The sequence below is a fragment of the Anser cygnoides genome, chromosome 13 (genome assembly GCF_040182565.1).
Source record: "Anser cygnoides isolate HZ-2024a breed goose chromosome 13, Taihu_goose_T2T_genome, whole genome shotgun sequence".
Classification (NCBI taxonomy): Eukaryota; Metazoa; Chordata; class Aves; order Anseriformes; family Anatidae; genus Anser; species Anser cygnoides.
In genome coordinates this window covers 14,338,825-14,355,058 of record NC_089885.1, presented here as the reverse complement: position 1 = coordinate 14,355,058, position 16,234 = coordinate 14,338,825, and the positions used below count along the sequence as shown (strand labels likewise).

The window sequence follows — 16,234 nt, the reverse complement described above, 5'->3', positions numbered from 1 at the left end:
GCTGTGGGGATTTTACTATCATTTTTTATTTGTTTTGCCCATAACTGGGTTGTCTAACCCATTGTTAACAACTCACTGAGATCTGACATCAAATAATTGCCTTCATAGATAAATACACTTTTAGAAATCCTTCTTTCATCAGTTTAAAATAGAGCACGCATTTTTCTGGTGTATGTATGGCTAAAAATAAGCAATTTAGGAGTAACTGAGAATGACTTAAAAAATCAAAGGAGCTTTTAGATACTGCTTTTCCTGATAGTGAACAGAGACAACCGATAGAATCGAAAGGGGGTACAGAGGACTTGTTCGTGCTGGTAATGCTCCTCAAGCCGTCAGGTCCTTTTCCAAGCCAGAGCTGCGGGAGCTATTCCTGTCACTTGAAATTGTCAGGATGTGAATCAGAAGTGCATAGCAATTTTTTATTAGACTTGTCATTGTGCATGTCCTCTTCCTGTGAAAAACATCAATGCACAATTCTGTGACAGAATGTCAGCATAGATACATTGGAGAAGAGCAAATGTAATGGTGCCAGCGCAGAAGATATTATTTCAGCCCAAAGAAAATTACACATCTTCATTCTGGCTGACAACCTAAACAATGCCATGCTTGAAACATAAATGATATACTGTTTAGCTGGAAAAGCCATTAGGCATATGATGGAGAGTGGAAGTGAGCTAACTGCCTTCCTAGAACAAACAGTGCTTTGCATTTCACATAAGCATGTTGACAGGTTTTTAAAAATTTACTTCCAGATTTTGCTTTTCAGACAGAAGAAAAAAAAACCAATAGCAACAATTGAGAAGTGACATAGCTACACGCCATGCTGCTTTCTCTTCTTCCCACTCTTACACCTCTGAAGCAGGAACCACACACTGACCTGCCAGCATTTCCATCCATTTTCAGGCAGTCTGAAGTATTCTAGCATGTCTCACTGCTTGTCCAGCTTTTATCCAAAGCTTTGTTCCTCCTGGTCATTTAAGCATGTTATGGGGGTATTTAGCAAAAGATTTAGAAAATCAAAGTAGGTTTCATATTTTATCAGGAATGATACAAAGCAATTACAGTATGCAGACTAGGCCAATCTCATGTTGTTTCCGTATTGAGTCTCTTTTGATGCCATTTTATTTTAAAACGGAATAACAGAAAACAGAGTTAGCAGAACTTTCAGCAGGTCTTGCAGTCCATTCTTTTCCCTAAGGCAAAATCAACCTTGCTTTTACCAATTATGGCAGGTATTTGTCTTAGCACCATAAATGCTTTTTAGGACTTGCAATGACAGCAGTTCCATGTGCTCTCTAAACCACTTATTCCAGGGTTATCTGACATTAAAAGTAGAAATTAGAAAAATTAGAAAAATTAGAAAAAGGGAAACAGTGTCAAGCTGTCCATCCACCTAGACTTGGTGATATCACAGCAGAGGCAAACTGATGTGAACGGGGTTCAGGGAAGGACTGAAGCTCCTCTTCCCCCAAAGGCCTCCCACCACAGCCTCCGTCCTTACCCTGGCAGGACACCCCGGGGGTGGCCCAGCCAGGTTGAGTGCACAAGGGGAGTCAGGCACTATGGTCAGCAGCAGGCTGTGGAACAGAGTTTTCATTCATGCTACTAGTGAAAATAAGGAACACAAGCAGAGGATTATAGTTCACATGCCCTACGTACTGAATTGTATTTCATTGTAAATTTCTTACTTTTTTTTTCCTCATTAAAAGCAATTTCAAGTTACAAACAAGTGGGTACTAGGTGGAACTTGTTTGGCTGTTTTTAATGCTAACATTTCTCCCAGAAAGACAAGGATCTGAAGGTGGTCTGTCTAATTTCAAGTAGGCTGGCTGTAGCTACTGTACATTGAAATATTCATCTTTTCCACTAATTGCTGTGTGGGAGTTATTCACAGAATGAAAGAACCTTTTGTATTTGCTGTCGTACATACCAGCTCTAAGACAACGTTCCATTATGGTTTTTTTTTTCTTCTCTGCCATTGGTACCAGTTAGTATTTTACTATATTAGCAATCATCCAAAAAATCTTTACTTGAATGATACAGAGAAGGGCATTCAAAATTGAAACTAGCATTTGGTTAAGCAGGCAAGTTACTGATTCAAGCACGCTTGTTGAAATAAAGACCTTCTTCAGTAAGAGAGGAAAGCTACGTCTCCCAGTAGTCAGGATGGTGCATTTCTTCTTACCACTACTGTGATCAAATTCCTTCTTTTACAACCACAAATCTGATCCAACTCCTGCTGCAGTTATTCAAGAGAGTGCTGCAGACGTTGAGCGTGAGCTGCAGTCAGGTCACAAACAAAAGCAGAAGTGGTTGCTGATACCAGCAGCAAATGTCAAGCAGTTTCATTCCAACCTGTAATGCTCTACTGTTGTGATGTTATGATATGGACTTTGCCTCCTGCTGTATTCACAGAGAAGTATTAGTAAAGGGCAAACTTTTTAATTGCCACCTCCAAAATTCTAAAATGATAGGATTTTATCTGCTTTTTTTTTTTTTTTTTCAAGAGATGTAATCAGATACATTTATCATACATGTGGATATCCATTACAGGTAGGGATTTCAATTTTTCTTGATTCTACATTCCATTTTAGGGTACTGGGCAATGTTTTCCAACATTTAAATGATAGACTCCTCTTTAGAGTTCTAAATCTAAGGTAGAAGTGCCAATACATCTGAAAACAAAAACATACAACTAACAGGAACATCTTGGAAAGCTGAGTCCAATTTGTGTAAGTTGGTCAGAGTCCATTTTAAAAAAGCAAGGAAAGATGGTCATTGAGGAACCTAGACATCTATGCCAGAGATAGCCAGCTAACAAGCTCAAAAATATGACTGAGGACAAACTGTGAGAAGTGAAATGACAAGAAAGAGAAAGCTTCCAGTCACTGTTTAATATGACAGCTAATCTAAGAAACACAGGGGGACCATATTCTTAAGTGGCCAGTAGTGTCATGCCACTGAAGCCTAGATAGTTGAATCATGGGAGGGTTTAGCTCTATAACTGTGTGGAGAGTGATAATTGTACGTTAAAAGTAATTATTTAGATCAATGTTTATTTCTACATGCCACAAAAAACAACCATCGTTAGAGAATCAGAAGAAAACAAATTCAATATCAATGAAAAAACCTTGCCGTCTGTGGATAGTGGAGCTTTTTATCCATGGATGATATTCTATGTGAATAAGGATGTTTGGCCTCATCGTCTTCTGGAGTCATAGCAGTTGGGTTGTAATGAACTTCAGCTAGGGAAAATAATGGGGGAAAATTTTCAGTGGTGCTAATTTGTTTTTACTTATTTAGAAAGAAACCTGACTATGCAAAACTCAATAAATACAGCTATGCTTTAACTTCTTTGTGAAACTAACTGAAATCAGCATGTTTCCAAAACCAGCTAGGAATGTTTGGTGCTTAGGTCAGAATTCCTATAAAAGAATTCTGTTTTCAAAATACAGCTCTGCAACAATCTCTCCATCTTGAAAGGCAAAATATTCTGCTGGGATTCTTCTGAACTAAACAGGCTCACAGCAGGTCCTGTTCAGTTTTCTGTAATCCCCCAAATCTTTGAGCTTTTGGGAATGCATGAGATAGAGTAGACTACAGTACTCCCTAACTGGGAGCAGGTGCCATGAGAATGACAGCCAGCTGGCACAGGGTAGAGCATTTCTTAAGTGCCTAGGATGGAAGCTAAGCTGAGAGTTCCCCTCCTTTTGGAAAAAAGCCATACCAGGATCTTAAGGGTTTTCTTACTTTCCTTCATATAGCAAAAGCCATCTGTAACACAGCCATTAACCCCAAACTGAAGTCTGGCATAGACAAAGCAGTGAAAGCTTTCCTATATATTTCCATTGGTTGGGATTTGACAGTCACCATATGGAACCTTAGCATTTAGTCTATTTTCTTACCTATCCTAAAATTCATATCCGGAGAAGTCCTAGAGGGGAAATCTGAGCCACTCAAAGTTGAGCTTGTTCCATTGCAATTTAGATTCCACAAAGTTGGGGACGGGTGTCGGTGGTTTAAATTCCTTGGTGTAGATGCACTTGATCCACTCCAGTCTGAAATCAGAGAGCAGAAGGCACAGGAATAAAATCGTGTATGGGAAATTCTTCCTGGTGTGTCACATTTCAAACTACCAAAGACCAGGGAGGAGAAAGTTCTGGGCTTGTTTCTTGTACCATCCTTGTACCTGCCCTGAAGCACTGGTCTCTGTGCGGCATAACGCACAATTCCTGATGTTTTTTACACGAGCTATGTCACACTTGTGCAGGTAAGGCTGGATACCAGCAATTCAGTCTTCTACTTCCCCTTTAGGAATCAAGTCCAGTAATACTCATTTAGATAAGGCCATGCCAAAGAGTTCAGGAGATACACAGGGGAAGGAATGGCAGTCTTACCCTTATTGTATCATACGGCACAGAGCTGGCTGATGCTCAAGGGAAAGTACACCATGTGCTGCTTAGAGCATTCTTGCTGAATTCCCCCAGCAGAAATGGAAAGCTACATATTCCTCAGCAGCACACAATGCACAGGACTGTACGCACAATGCTCATGACACAGTACATTTGTGTTAATACAGGGTAAGTTTCTGAATCTCAACTTTGTGAAAATTGGAAATCCACCAAACACGTAGCTCACACACTGGAACGATGAGCTGCACGTATAGAATTAGTGACCAAGCTGGAATCTCTTTCAGAAAGCTACATTTTGCACTGCATACTAACACCTCATGCTCATATCATACAAGCAGTTAAAGGAAGAGGAAAAAGTCCAAAAAATTATCGAATGCACTGCAGAAATAATAGAAAACTATTGAGAAGAACACCACACTTCTTAAAGTAGGACAAATGTGACACAAGCCAAGCTAAACAAAACCCCTTAATGCTTACCAGAATAATTCTTCCGATTAAATCTCCTCCAACAAAAGTGCACCTGGCACTGCTTCATTACATTATCCTTCATTAGGCAATGAAACACAAAAATAAAGAATCCTAAAGAAGTAAGAAGAAAAAAAATCACATTTTTGGGGTTGATTCTCCAACCTTCTGTCCCTTTTCTGATGTTTTTGTATGCCACTGAGTTACAGTAAGTTATGTATAGGCAGAGAGGTGGCCTCTGGGCCAGTATCATGTTGGTCCAGAATTATACTTGAAAGTCATTTGTGCATATGAAAGGGTAATGGAGAGAGCTGCCTGCACATTTGGTATAAGAATAATCTCAAAATCACTGGAGATTCTCAGCAACCATTTTTATTCCCAGATGAAAAAGACTGTACCAGCTCCTGAAAAGATGCACTTATTGGGACCCATCTTTCTGAAGCAAGCATTCGTGTCTTTAACAGTAATATCTATCATAGCAATGCTATCTAAACAACACTGTCATTTCACTTCAACAGAGCTTTCCTACTGAAATAGCTAAACAGTATAACACAAAAGCTATATGAGCTCTCTGCTTCCCCCATACTTGAATTATATAATATTACAAATGTATTTCTGTTCCACAGTCCTAAACCGTTGCATTTATAGCCGTACTCCATTCAGAAATTACCTTGCAAGCTGTTAAAAATGCTGAAGAGATACAAGAAAAATATCCTTACTGCTCCCCAGGCAAAAAAGGCAAAGCCCCAAGTTACGCCCAAAAGGAACATCAAACTGAAGGCACTTTTGACGTCCTGGAGAAAAACCTGCTTCCAGAATCTGTCTCTCTTTTGTGTCCTTGATTTCACAGAGTGGACTTGCAGGAGAACTGTGATGAACATGGCTGTATTCATCAAAAATGCTAAGAAGATATAGGCCACAACGGAGATGTAAAACACTGTGTTATCTTGAATCCAGCAACTGCAAGAAAAGGAAGCATGAATTTGATAATGAATTCTGCAGACAGTGAAGCTAATGAAGCTTGGTTTCCAAAATAATCCTCATGTATGGTTCTCTGATACCTAGCAATGAGCATTCCCTAACACCCATTACTTTCCCCCAGTAAGGACTTTCATAGAATCTCTCTAATTGGTTGCCTTTTTCATGGATGTTATAGAAATTTAATATCTTGGAGAATTTAATATTTCTGTCAAATTAAGATAAACTTGATAAATGCTTCACAAATTAATAATGTGCACACAAAAAGATACACTGCCTTAGGAAAACCAAGTTAAATATGACTTAATTCGGAGTTTAGAAATACAAGCATTGGCTAGCTTTTCCTTGTACAGCAGTTACTGAGTTTTGTTGACTTTTTGCTAAAGACTGGTAACAGTCTTCCCTCAAAGGTGTTATGGGTGTGTGTTGTCCCTCTGACAGTACAGAATTCAAATATTTCAGGTAATCTTCACCAAGTGATCAGATTGTGCTCAACAGAAAGCAGGAAAAAATAATTAAGCAGACGCACTCTATGTTATAAAACCCTTTTAAAGGATGAAAGAATGTAGTGTTTTCCCACTGGAAAAGAGGAGGTTGAGATGATTAAAATAAAAGAATTTGAAATGATGAAAGGCTTCTTAAAGATGAAAGAGACAGTGATGTGAATTGACATAAAAAATAAAAATAAAAATAACAGAAGCACATGTGCAAAATACTAGAGCAATTATTCTGCCTTTAGGGTTTACCAGAAATCTAGAACACGCAGGAGCAGATACAAATGTCACAACAAACTGAGTTACTGTCGTGTAAAGGGAGAGAGATTTTCCAGAAAGAAAAAGTGTAGCTGATACAAACAGTGGCAAACTACTGGGCATAAAACTGGAAGAATCCCTCCCTGTCCACAATTCCAGTCCACTTAAGTGAGAGTTACTCCATATGTTAGCCACGTAGTCCAAAAGGATCCACTCAACCAGAACCACTAAAAGCAGAGGGTTAAGATGGCAGAGAAAAGACAAAAGTGAGAGAGCAGTTGTTGCCTTTTGGTTATTTCTTCAATCTTTAAGATACTTTGAAAACCATCAAAACAATTGAAATATTATACTTACAAATTGCTGAACGGATTCTTCTCAGACTGTGACCCACCGCCATAGAAATCTTTATTTATAATGAGTACAATAATAATTACAATAGCTGGTATTCCTAAAGTGGAAAAACAGAGGAAAGGAAATATTTCAATTAAAAAAAAAGAAGAATATGGGAAGATGTCAGATAATTTCTGGTGAGTAATTACCACAGACATGTACATCTTGGGATCAAACTGTACTCCTAAAGCTCCTTCTGAAATGAGTGTAATTAAATGTGTGGCATAGCAGGATTAATCTCCTTATTTATGTAAATTACAAATGAGTAGGCATAAAATATCTGTGTTTGCAAAATGTTTGTGAATGTTCAAACATCTCCAGAAGGGATCCAATCTGGTAAAATAAAACCAACTGATTATTACAAAAAGCAGAGTGTTAAAAGATACGCAGACCACAGCATTTTGCATTAAGATCTGATAGAGACAGACATTTTCCAGCCAGTGTTTGATCAGTCTTTTCTTCCATTCATTTCCTATTTGCCACATTTCTTTCAGTTCTGGCTCTTCTGTTCAGAATAACCGCTGCCAGCAGTGCCATTACGTATGGCTGCCCCTGAGAACAATTATGTGCAATATTAAATCTGAGGATAGAGATGATTATATGCTGCACACTGTTCAAAAACATAAAAAATGCTTTAAAACAGCACCTAATGGCCACCCAAACAATATGGGTCAAATTCTGCTCTAGGTCACTGCCTTTGATAACACCTTTTCTAATAACTGAGCCAGCGTACTGGGTCCCTTTCATTATGTTTCTCCCTAACAAGTCTCTTGACGCCAAGTGCTTAGAGGAAAGGTGAATCAGTGAAGTCCCCAGGAATGAAAGCCAAATCCATCCCCTGCAGGGGAATTATGCATAGATAACAGCTAAGAACACTAGGCCTGGTGAGGGAGATCAGAATTACCTCTGTGCATCACCAACACAGGGGCACAGGCTGTGGTCAGCTCACACCTCCTCAGGCACATGCACTGATGTCAGCTGCCATGATAAATCATTCCTGTACAGACTAGGAGCAGTAGGGAAGGCATTTCTTTACATTAACTTTTGGCTTTCCTTGCATATAACTGTGCAACATGCACTTCCTGCTACTGTCTCCGTGAGCAGGAGAAACTTAGCTGAACCTGCCTGGGGGAAGAAATACATCCTTAAGACTTAGAGAAAGCACCACATTTCTACTAGCTCAGTGTCCTAACTTACTTTTGCAAACATGCCCCTATCTTAGAAAATGTAACGAGCACAGAAATTCAAAAGAAATTCACTTGCTTACCCCATCCAGCAATGCAGCATTTTAAGATGTACTTTGGGATGTAAATATTGAAAACTTTAACAAGAGACAAGTAAAAGTGAACAGACTCCAGGCACATCCATGTGAAAGCTGCAAGCAGGAAATAGTGAAGGAGCGCAGCTACAGTGATACAGAGAGCTGGCTGGTTGAATGAGGACAGCCAGGGATTGACCAGGAAGACCAAGTTCAACATCAGCAGCGTGGCACAAAGATTTAGCAGGATTTTTGCAGGATTGTCTCTCCGCAGCTTTCTAAATGGAAGTGGAAAGTTACAAGGTTATCATTGCACAAATTGTGCTGGGTACATTCTATAATACCAGGTAACATAAATGTGTGTTCAACACATTACAGATTGGCTTCCTGTAGTGTAATTTGTATCTACATTAACATTTTGAATCAAATCATTAGTTTATTTCTGAAGCACATCTTTCAGTCTGAAAAAAATAGAGCTTCTATATACATGAAAGACTTACTAGGCTATTCACACTTGGTAGAAGAGAGATTTAACTTTTTTTTTTTTTTACTACTGCATGAAATGTTAATTGTTATTGCAATATTACTGTCTTAGGAAAACACCTACAGTTGCCTAAGGCTAGAGGCCCATCGTTCCAGGAGCTACTTGTGCATACAGTATGAAACAAAATCTATCCAAAAGGACAAAACACCAGAACAATCAACAGCAAGAGAACAGAAATATAAGCATTTCTTTGTTATTGTTAGTGTCCTCTAATGTACCGTCTATATAGAGAGAATATTCCAGTTTCTTGACATGGTATCTTACCCATATCCACAAAACACCCATTTATGAAATTACAAAAATTTAGGAACACACAAGTTGTTGAACAGTTCAGACTAGTGCATGTCTCAAAGTATAAGGATTTTAAACCCTCCTGTTTCACCACAGTCAGAGGTCAAAATAAAGCAATACATATACTTTCTGATCTCACTCTTGCCTCCTGTGCATCACATTAACAAATATTACCGAACATTCTGCTAGTTACTGAAAAATCGTTATTGCTAAAACATTAAAAATGACACAAGACAAAGGATCAGACTTACTCAAAGGCTAGATATGTCACCAGTGTTATACCCAAAAAAAGGGAAGAAGCACCACATCCTGCATAGCTTATCAGAGTTAATACACGATCATTTTTGGTATCTATCTCTGTCCGGGATAAGTCCTGTGTTACAAGATAAAGAATCACAGTTGTTTGCCAGATAAAGAAAATTGCTTTCCATATTTTCACATGGATAAGAAAACAAACTTCTACTCTGCCTACTGCTACTTTAAGAGGGTTTCCATGAATATTTTTATGTGTTTCTTATTGTATAGCCCTACAGAATATCCACACTAGTATGGTCAGCTCCTATATTCAGTATTTAAAATATCTAGTACTTAGTTGTGAAGCTAGAAAAGCTGTACTTCAGAAACCAGAAATTCAGCAAGGATTCCAGTATCTCACACACATTGTTCAACTGGGAGCTTGCTTTGTAGGAGAAACTCTGGTTTGTTTCACTGGCAGTTGCCGTGCTGGGAAACTGCATAAACTTGCTAAATGTCTTGGAGTGTGGGAGGACTCTCCACATCCAGAAAGCATCACCCTGAAAAAGTCATCTGGGAGGCTGGGTCTTGCTTCTCCCAGCTGTTGCCAGGAGCAATATTGATGAGATTTTTGATGTTTCCTGCTACAGTTTCTCTTCTCTTTGGTGAAACTTTGAACCTCGAACAAGTAACCTACATAGCTGGTGTACCATAGACTTAGTGCTGTTAAATACCTGTATCCATGCTTATTGCTTAAGTGGAAGTGCAAAAGAGGTGAGTTCTTAAAATCAGACTGATTTCTGTTTGCTTGAATAGCAGCTTCAGCAAGTTGTCTAAAATCTGTAGCATCTAAATTCCTTCTTGCAGAAGTCACATTTTTAAAGCCTAGACAGGGCTTCCGTGCCTCTTCTTGAGCAGGGCAATGCTGACCTCTAGGGGAGGCTGGGCAGGCATCTGACAGGGAAGGGACAGCCTTTACACCGTAGGTTGTGTCCTACGGACATTACACAGCTCTCAACTATCTACCCTGTTTGCTTAGACCTTTCCTATTCCTATGCATTTGTTGCAATCCATTCTCAGGCAGCCATCTCTGCACTCTCATTTTTTGACATCTGACTTTCAGAGGCAGTTTTCTGTGTATTAAAATACTGACTGCCTTTCCTGCCAAGAGATGCTCGTTAATGACATCTCCCATATTTATATTAAATTTACCTTCCTGATGGAGTGTAGACAAACCCTACAGAAAGATGTAATATCATTAATTGCCAACTGGTAGGTAATAAATTTAACACAGTATTTCCAATGCAGCAAATAAGGCATTAATATGTATTAAGTTACATTTGCAAAGAAGTACAAAACACATCCATAAAATGAATTTGTCTTGAAGCAAGTGACATTTAGAGGACTTTATACCATAAAAATTATTATAACTGTTTTGTTTGTTGTTATCAATTTTGGCAAAATTGCAGATAACTAACAGCTAGTATAGATATGAATCTCCCATCTCTCCCCAAAATTAGTGATGACTTTGTCTAGTGCCACGGGACTTTTTTGGAGATGATTCATGGAATACTTACCAGCAAGACTCCAAAATGGGTAAGATGGTTACAAAAACAGATTGTGTAATTCATATCTGTATATTCCATTTCACACCCTGATGTATTCCAACCACCCAGTCCATCTGTGTAATATAGAAAAAGAGATTTTTAAGTAGAGTTAGTCATGCTCAGTCATTTATAGCTCTGCAGCATGCAGAATGTGTGAAGATGAGCTCAAGTTAGTACAGATTGCAGGGTCATTTAGCAGCACACAAGTGATATTTCACACAGGAACACATCTTACATAGTTGCCTGAGTACCTCAAAACTTGGATGAAAGCCTCTGGTGGAACGAAGAAATATTTAAAGTCATTTATATGCCTGCACACAGAGAAAGCAAGAAGGTAAGGAAAAGTCCATTTGACTAGATTGTACTGCGGGATATGGAAATATAGAAGGCAAGAAATATTTATAGGGCAGAGAAATTGTTTAGACAGCATGTAGCATTGAAAAAGCCACATCTTCCCTAGTAACATTAAATTTATGACCCTATTTATGTGGCATGTATGGCATATTCAGAAGCTAAACTTCTGTTAAATAAATAAATAAAATCTAACACTAATAATTGGGAATCCTCTCCCACATGAGCTGAGTTAACCCAATACATGGTTATCTTTCTGTGTCTGTTCATTCTCTGAGCCATATCCAAGGCTCGACCCCAGCAAAGCCCCCACTGACTTCCCTGAAGTGACTGTGAGAAGTCATCTGACGTTTCCTTGCATTTTTGCTTTTTTCTTAGACTAACTCTTCTTATCTGTGTGGATGCACCATTGTACAATGCCAGACACATAACCACTAGTAATAATGTCGATTATTGAGGTATTGGTGCCAGTGGAAAGGAGCAAAACAGAAGGGGCCACACTGAAGAGCACAGACTGAAAGTTTCAAACTCCATGTCAAGGAGCCAAAGGCTCTGGTGACACAGCAAATGTGACAGCTCTGTACACAGCACTTACTGTTCTTCTGAAAATCCCAAAAGGCGCAGTGCACTGCTGCATTACCCTGAAAGCAGAGAAAAAATAGGCTGTGACATTTATTCAGTACATCTGTGCATTGTCCGCACTTGCAGACAGTGCATCTTGCTTGTAATCAGGATTTATAACTATGGCACTTTGATTTATCTTCCCCTGTACTGCTTGACAAGAAAGCCCACTGAGGAATGAGGAGAGTTTGGTCTCTGATTATTAGCATAGTAGTGCCTCAAAGGGTCTGTAGGTTACTGAAAATGCTGCGGTTCAGCAGCAGTGAGACAGCTGGTCCCTGGAAACCAGCTGGGACATGGTGCACTCATCCATGGCACTGAAAACCAGCGGAGGGTCCCCATTTTTGCCTTCCCCATTACTTAGTGAAATTGTAGCAGTCAGTGATTTTCCTGGTTTTACCAGCCTTTCTGCATCTTTCATTGTCTGTTTAGGCATAAAAGCTGTCAAGTTGTCCAGTTTAGATTGATTCCTATGTCTGACCTCATTGGCTTCATGTGGTGTCTGAGGTGTCATACCTAATTACTGGTGACATTCAAAAATTATGGATAAGACCTGGAATAACAACCTGATATTTTACATGATAAAAAATAATAATAATAGTAATAATCTCAAGATAAGAAAACCTTTATTTCACAATTTCAGTGTTTCTGTTCTCTCTCTGAAACCAGTCAGGGAAGAGACCTAAGAGAAAATAAAGCTTGCCTGTAGGTCACAAGCAGATGAACAAATTTAAATGGATATTTAATGCAATGTTTGCTCTTGGGGACATTCTAGTTTATTACTCATAATGCTGCAGCAAACTTTCCCAAGGCGCAGATTCATTTTCCTTTATTATGAATAAAGTTTGGTAAGGCACAGAGTTTACAGGAAGCCACCCTAACAGATAAGCTGTTAAGACTTGTGATCTGTAGACTGCCAAATATAATTAGGAAGAGAGCCAAAGATGTAGGTTAGGATGATAGCTCATTAAATATTTAATTAGGATATTTTTAAAAGGTCAAGGAAAAAATCTGAGAGGTGCCAGATGGCCTGGTGGAGTAAAAATGACAGAAGAGAGGGGATATCTGGATGAAATTTTTGTTTTCTAGAACTGTATGTAAAGAGCATATTGCCAAAAAAGCAGCATTTTCAAGCTGTCATTAACTTGAACTTTAATCAAATTCATCTTATTGAGTAATTTTGTTCTGCCCTCAGTTTGCAATGTGTTTGTGTGGAGACTGAACCATAAACATTTGCAACACCAAAATGTTAAGGAGGAACCCATTCAACAAGTTGGACCCATGCCCACTAAAAAACAATTTAAGATGGATTTTACTTTTGAAACATCATTTTGAAAGAAAACAAAGCAAAGTAATTTTGAAAACATCTGCAATGTTTTTGAGTTTTTTGAAATTTGCCCCTCTTGGTGACTAAAACAATTGGCTGAATTAGGAGCAACCACAAATCATTTCAGTCAAACCCAAGCTGCCATTTTTTAGCAAATAAACTATTCCTTGAAAAGAGTTGCCCAGATAAAACAAGGAAAACATCCCTTGCTGCTAGCATGGATTTAGCACGGAGACACAAGCTTTACTAACCTGCAGGAATAAAATTAGCCACCGAGATTTGTGTGGACTGTCAATCTTCTAGCTGATAGATGTTGGACAGGTCAGTCAGCAAAAATTTTTAAACTTATCTGACTAGTTGCCAGTTTATTTTAAGGATAAGTGAAATAGTTTCTATTTCAACAACTCTCTGATTAAATGAACATATCCTACCGTATTTTGGTCTATGTGCTGAAGAGTTATATTCACAGGTTCATTAAGGTTCTGAATCAGTGAATTTTCAATGCTGGCACTCACAACATAAGTGTTCAGCCTCTCCTTCTGTAAACTGTCATCCTACAGTGGAAAAATACACACATGCAAACAACTCCAAGTCATTTAAGTTACCAGCAATCGTGCCCTTTGCTGCTTCCATTTTTTTCAAATTGTCTTTCTTGGAAATTGTGATCAGCTAAACACCATGGGATGCCTGATATACTTTAGCTACTTTCTACTTAATTGGAAAATGTAGTTAGTAGCGAATTCAGGGAAAGTCTCCACATCAGCAGAAACAGAACACAGTTTCAGATGCATCAGCTGGATTGAGAAAGCTGCATAACCATTTCAGTACATCAAAACATTCAGTTGTACATCATTTAGCTCATTAGACAGTAGACACAATCGTGAATGCTTCTTCTGTATGAAAAGCATTGCTCAGCATAATATATGTTTCATCATACCAAAAGAAACGCCTTCCTTTTTAAATGACATTCATGCCCCAGAGTTAGGAAAACACAGCGAATATTAGAACATTCCTAAATGATGCATATTACTTCTGCTATTATTTTGATGGAGAAAGAAATCCTGAAATTATTTTCATGATATTTGACGTGTACCGTATGTGTTTTTTAAGCAAGAGCTTACTGTTTCCTAGAGGAAGATTAGGGTATGTTCTTTTCCTACAGAACATAAGTATTGGAATAACATCAGCTACAGAAAATGAAGAAAATATCTACAGTCTCCAGACAATTCTCAGAGCATTATCACTACTGAGAAGGTTTTGCTGCTTGAATGCATTTTCCCTGCACATTTCTCAGGGCTCCATCAGTCTGACACTAAATGCCTAGAACAGATTACACTGTTAGGATTTTTCTTTTGTACACATTAAGGACAGCTGAACCAATTGCTACCATATTAGCATTTGTTAGGAATCACAGTTACCACAAAAAGTGAAGTCGTGCCAAAAAAATTAAACTGGATCTTTGGATGCTTTTCTGGGTCAGAGTACTTGTCCCCTAAGAATGTCTTCAGTGATTTTGGCAAAAACACTGAGGCCAAGGCCTTTTTGAAGGAGTTTTCTTGAACATTGATCTGCAGGAAAGAAATGACATGCTCAGAGCTGCCTTCCTCTAGTCAAATACACAACAGTACAAAACAGCAACAGGAATTGCCTGGTTTAGTCAGTAGTCCATGAGGTGACACTTATTCTCACCTTGAGATCCACTCCTTGGTCATATGAAGTGATACCAAAGGCCAGTCCTTCAAATACACTGGGATCTGGACGCATCACCAGCAAAGCCAAGGACGTGGTTACAACTGATGCGTTTCTTTCTGTGTAAGCCATCTTATAGCCTATCTTCTCAGTTGTCTCCAGGATACTTTATCAGGAGTAACAGCAAGAAAAAAAAGACACATCTCTTGAAATACTATCCTAGTTTCACAATACCCAGTCAGGAGACGATCAGCTAAAAACCTCTGCTCTGGTGTATGATCACAAAGAGCACTCACTAGAGCAGGATGGAACCAGCTCAGGATAGATGGCATTTTGTTTGGCACAGGGTCAGTTGACTGCAAGCAAATGAGTTATCATAGAATCATAGATTCATCCAGGCTGTGTCACACGTGTCTCCATGCTGAGCTGTAAAGACCACCTCTGAGATGAGGTGGTAGCTACTCAGTGTCCCTGATCTGCCTCCAGCATGAGATACTCACATACAACAACTCTGTGATGAGGACTTCTACAGAACTGGTTCTGGTAAAAGCACTTCGGACAACACAGAAAACAATTTCTACTCCTAAGAACCGCAAAAATGTCTAAGATCCAGGTATGGAAAATTGCTAACTCTTGTGGTAATTGTTTAACAGATAAAAAGCATGAATTTCCCCATGTTTCCATTTTAGATTAGAAAGCTACTTCTGTGCAGTGATATTACTTACATATTGGTCATTTTTCTAAAGTTCTGGTCTTCTATTTCTTGAAGTAAAATATAGTTCAATATAGTCAATATATCCTCTGCAATTGTCACACTTATATCTTCCAAATTCACAACATCAGAAATTTTATTTGCAATGATTTCTAATTCTTTCATATCCAGTGTTGCATCTGGCAAGAGATCTAAAATATGCTGTACAACATCTTGTGCATTCTCTGAAAAAAAAAAAAAAAAGGAAACACAGATGATTTAAGCAGTACAGCCATACTTTTAGCTATGTAGCTACAAGTCTCCATGTTAAAGCAGGGGGGCAGAGTGTGCTTTTCCTCTGTTTCCATATGGTCATAATGCTTCTGGTCTATTACAAAATTATGACCCCAAAATACGTCAATATGCCCTCCACATGAAACTGGCAAAAACTTCAAAGCAAAATCTGGATGTCTTAGGTTATATTTTAAAGGGGGAAAACAATGTAGTTTTCATAATATTATCACCTGCTTTTGGATAATAAAGATTATCTGTAAATACTATTTAGTTTTAACTTTGATCATGTTTACAAGCATTTGTGAGCTCAAAATTAAACAAGACTCTCCC

General features: G+C 38.5%; 1 protein-coding gene across 2 annotated transcripts in view; it reads right to left on the bottom strand.

Moving 5' to 3' along the window:
* Positions 1-2,476: 2,476 nt before the first annotated feature.
* The window catches only part of ADGRG4 (adhesion G protein-coupled receptor G4), a 32,218-nt gene continuing 18,460 nt past the window's right edge, over positions 2,477-16,234 (bottom strand). For both annotated transcript variants that reach the window (XM_067005141.1, XM_067005142.1), the window contains exons 12-24: positions 15,645-15,855; positions 14,920-15,085; positions 14,649-14,798; positions 13,662-13,784; positions 11,878-11,923; positions 10,902-11,005; positions 9,342-9,463; positions 8,265-8,533; positions 6,962-7,055; positions 5,548-5,837; positions 4,890-4,991; positions 3,906-4,058; positions 2,477-3,245 (exon numbers count right to left, since the gene is read on the bottom strand). In XM_067005141.1, the coding sequence (XP_066861242.1) occupies positions 3,118-3,245; positions 3,906-4,058; positions 4,890-4,991; positions 5,548-5,837; positions 6,962-7,055; positions 8,265-8,533; positions 9,342-9,463; positions 10,902-11,005; positions 11,878-11,923; positions 13,662-13,784; positions 14,649-14,798; positions 14,920-15,085; positions 15,645-15,855 (1,958 nt within the window). In that variant the 3' untranslated portion in view covers positions 2,477-3,117. The remainder of the gene's footprint in view (positions 3,246-3,905; positions 4,059-4,889; positions 4,992-5,547; positions 5,838-6,961; positions 7,056-8,264; positions 8,534-9,341; positions 9,464-10,901; positions 11,006-11,877; positions 11,924-13,661; positions 13,785-14,648; positions 14,799-14,919; positions 15,086-15,644; positions 15,856-16,234) is intronic.